Source organism: Mastomys coucha, unplaced genomic scaffold (assembly GCF_008632895.1).
Source record: "Mastomys coucha isolate ucsf_1 unplaced genomic scaffold, UCSF_Mcou_1 pScaffold21, whole genome shotgun sequence".
Classification (NCBI taxonomy): Eukaryota; Metazoa; Chordata; class Mammalia; order Rodentia; family Muridae; genus Mastomys; species Mastomys coucha.
This window is the reverse complement of record NW_022196904.1, coordinates 97,564,754-97,568,911: the sequence shown is the minus strand read 5'-3', so window position 1 is coordinate 97,568,911 and position 4,158 is coordinate 97,564,754. Positions and strand designations below refer to the sequence as shown.

Here is a 4,158-nt window from a genome sequence, read left to right as displayed (position 1 = left end):
ATCTGCTTTGATGTGGAGGTCCCTGATCCACTTGGACTTGAGCTTTGTACAAGGAGAAAGGAATGGAGATTCCTTTGTTTTATACTAGAATTCTCATCACCATCCTGAGGATGGCATCCACTACAAGGAGGCAGAAGATCTTTTCCACGAGTGCCTCTCTTCTCACCTCTGTCACCCTCTTCTATGGCACAGCCAGTATAACTTATCTACAGTCCAAAACCAGGTACTCACCAGACACCAAGAAACTAATGTCATTGGTGTATACAATGCTCATCTCTCTGCTGAATCCACTTATCTACAGCTTGAGAAACAAGGAGATGAAAAGGTCTGTGATGAAATTATGGCAAAGAAAAGTAGCTTGATATACCATTTGAGTTTCTGAGAAGCCATTTGGTATTTCAAAACACCCAAATATATACACTAGTATATATTTTTAAGAAATATGTACTTTTTTTGGCTCAATAGATTACGGATGGGAACAAAGAATTTTACAGCACCTGGATGGGACGTCATTTCTGTGAAACCTAGTAAAAAATGTGGCCATCTTCTTGTTTTTTATTTGACAAGTATTTATTGGATATTTATGGAGCCACTACTCATACTACATAGAATAGAGTAACTGACAAATAGCTCACTTGTAAAGTCTCCCAACCAAAACCAGTCCAGGGTCAGAAGGTTTTAGTGCAGAATTCTACCAGCTCTTCAAAGAAGAGCTAATACCAATACTCTCAAACTACCTAATTTATTATATGAAGCCACAATTACACTGTTACTTAAACCACACAAAGACCCAACCAAGAAAGAAAACTTCAGACCAGTTTTGCTTATGAATATCCATGGAAAAATACTCAATAAAGTTCTAGTAAACAGAATCCAAAAACACATTAAAACCACCACTCACCACGATCAAGTAGGCTTCATTCCAGGGATGCAATGTTGTTTCAATAAATGAAAACTCTTTAACATAATTCACTTTATAAACAAACTAAAAAAATCACATGATCATCTTATTAAATACAGAAAAAGCATTTGACAAAATACAACACCACTTCATGTTAAGAATATTGGAGAGATCAGGAATTCAAGGCCCATACCTAAACATAATAAAAGCAATATATAGCAAAGCAACAGCCAGTATAAAATTGAATGGAGAGATACTTGAAGCAATACCACTAAAATCATTGACAAGACAAGGATGCCTATTTTCCCGTATCTATTCAATATATTACTCGAAGTGTTAGCTAGAGTAATAAGACAACAAAAAGAGATCAAGGGGATACAAATTGGCAAAGAAGTCAAGATATCACCCTATTTACAGGTGATATGATAGTATACATGAGAGACCCCAAAAATTCTACCAGAGAACTGCCTGGTCTGGCTTCAGTGCGAGAAGATGCACCTAATAATCCTGGTGAGACTTGAGACCCCAGGGAGTGAGGAGATCTGGTGGTGTGGAATGGATGGGAATATCCTCTTGTAGACAACAGGGAGGAGGAATGGGGTTAGGAACTGTCAGAGGGAAAACCAGGAGGGGGAAAATGACTGTAATATAAAAAAATAAGATTAAAGATAATTTATAAAACAGTATAAAATAGATATAGATAGCTAGATGATAGATTATAGCTAGATAATAGATTATAGATAGATGATAGATTATAGAGAAATATATTATTGATAGAAAGATTGTAGATAGGTAAATTGTAGATAATAGCTAGATGATAGATGATAGGTAGATGATAGATGATAGGTAGATGATAGAGTGTAGATAACTAGATCATAGATAGATGATAGATAGAGAGATAAAAATCAGAACAGGCCTGATGAGTCTCTTTAAAGAGAAACCTTCAAAACAGTTGCCCAGGTGATATACTCCTCCCCCTGCACCTCAGTCTAGACCAAGATTTAGAACAAAGGAAAAATCTGCCTTATATAATGTTTTAGGGATGGTGGGAAGTTTCATATCAAGAGGTTTAGTTCAATTTAACTTCCATGACATAAAGAATTGAGGAGGCAGGTACCATACACCAAGAGATGCCAACTCACATTACGGAGTGTTCCTTAACACTCTGTCCCTGACAGAGTTGCAGGGGTAAGCCATGGGTATGATCTACATGAGCATGTCCATGTTCTAACAGTAACAAGTCACTTAGACTATTACATATTGCATATTATAATATTAATGGTAAATGAATGTTGGCCTTGATATTATTGCCATTTTTCTTTTATCCACAAGTGCATGCATCTGCCATAAGCACCTTTTAATGGAAACCTAATATATACATAAAAAGGGCACAAATCATTCTAGATTTTGATGACTTCTCACAAATTGCTTATACTTAGCAAATATTATCAATGACATGCTGACACAGATTATACAGGTATGAGACAAGCCCTAGTGAGCTACTATGTTGGGGAAGGAAATGAAAAGTCATACATGGCACTACATCCCATCTCTGAGACATGCTTCAGCTGCATGCCTGGGTATGTCATTCCATCAAAGTGAGTGGTTTAGGAGGGGTGCTTGGATTGAGTTCTGAGAATAAACTTGGCAGAACTATTTGCTTTAAACTTGTTTCCCATCATTGCACAGACTGTATTCTGTCTAATGAAATCTTCAACATTACATTCTCATCACATATCTCCATGCTTCCCTGTTTACAACATTTCGCTCTTCTGTTTTAATTTCTATAGGGAGTTCTTATGGGGAAGTCTCTTGTGTAAGAAAGGTTAAGCCCCAGTGGAGACATGGAGGAGTGACACTCTTGAGGTTCTTCCCTTGAGCTCTGTCACCAAGAGTCCAAGTTCAAGGCTGTTTAGTTCTCACGAAATAGAGAAACATGCACACACAGTGATTTCAAGTTCTGTTCAGAGAGACCACTAAGCACATGAGAGTCTGTAATTTTAAAAAATCAGTGCCCTAAGTCATATTTATGAATAGGTGGCTGTGAATCATGAACACTACTGAGACAGAGCAACTAAGTAAGTAAGTAAGGCTCTGCTTGTGTTATGTGCTTGTCCTTAGTTTTTTTCTCTAAATTTCTCCTCATTGACATTCTGCAAGGAAACTTCTGCTGGAGACTTTCTGCAAGGAACATTTCACCAATCAAGGATCATAAGGCACAACCAAATCATTTGCCTTTTTAGGTTTGTGTTTGATAATTTCATTTGTTTTTATTCAGAGAGAACAAACATAATTTTAGGGATCAATACTTTGCTGCACTAATCTTAGCCTAGGATTTCTAACTAGAATACTTGGGCAATGAGGTCAGTGCTTACTGTTTTCAGCTGGAGGCTAATGAGTGAAATGCCCACTGTGGCACTGTTTGCCTGAGCTTTTTCAAAGATATTAGCATCTGTAAGTTACTGAGAGAACAATTGCTCAATTGTTCTTTATCACTTACGGTAGTATGCTTCTCATTTTTGTTCAAGTTTTAAATACATAAACACACGTGTTTCTGTTTATATTCTTTGTGCATATTCACACTCAGTAATTGCATATACTTATGAGATATAGTACATTTCAATTTATTTTTAGAGTGTACAATGGTCATATCAAAACAATTAGCATTTCTGTTACTTGAATTATTTTTTAGTGCTGAAGATATTCCAACCTTGTACTACTTGTTTTGGGCTGAACTGTAAGTTGTTGTGAGCCATAGCCCTTCTATGTGTTAGGAATAATATGTAGGTATTGTGCATATCTCCAAGAAGCAAACAAATCTTTGTTTTTAATAGCTATGTTCTTATGATGGGTTACATTTTTGTATATGGAAATACATTTTGTAATAATAAAAGAAAGGGTAAGAGTCACAATGTTTTGAAATATGCTGCAGTAGCAACTGTTAAGGAGTCATGCCTGTCTCATGTAGCATGTTAAGTTTCTTTTTGTCTTTGGAACAATACAGAAACTAGAAAATAGTTGATTGCTGATGATAATTTGTTGAGTAATTAATGATTTCATAAACTTTTGGAATAGGAATGGAGTTTAGAAAGTGAAGTGAGAGAACAGAGAGGGAAGAGTGGAAAGTCTCAAATCACAGCCCTGTGATGGCCCTCACGTGGACTTTTTCTTAAGCACCCATGGTCACACGGATGGGCATTGATGTTTACCCTTCAAAGAGTCATGTTGGCATAAATTCTAATAAAGGTGGCTAGTTC

General features: G+C 36.4%; 1 protein-coding gene and 1 pseudogene across 1 annotated transcript in view; both read left to right on the top strand.

Moving 5' to 3' along the window:
* Positions 1-362, top strand: part of LOC116101346 — a 2,784-nt pseudogene extending 2,422 nt beyond the window's left edge.
* Positions 363-2,951: 2,589 nt separating this feature from the next.
* Positions 2,952-4,158, top strand: part of LOC116101345 (olfactory receptor 10A3-like) — a 2,398-nt gene continuing 1,191 nt past the window's right edge. Inside the window, exon 1 of the mRNA XM_031384929.1 lies at positions 2,952-2,979. Coding sequence (XP_031240789.1) covers positions 2,952-2,979 — 28 coding nt within the window. The remainder of the gene's footprint in view (positions 2,980-4,158) is intronic.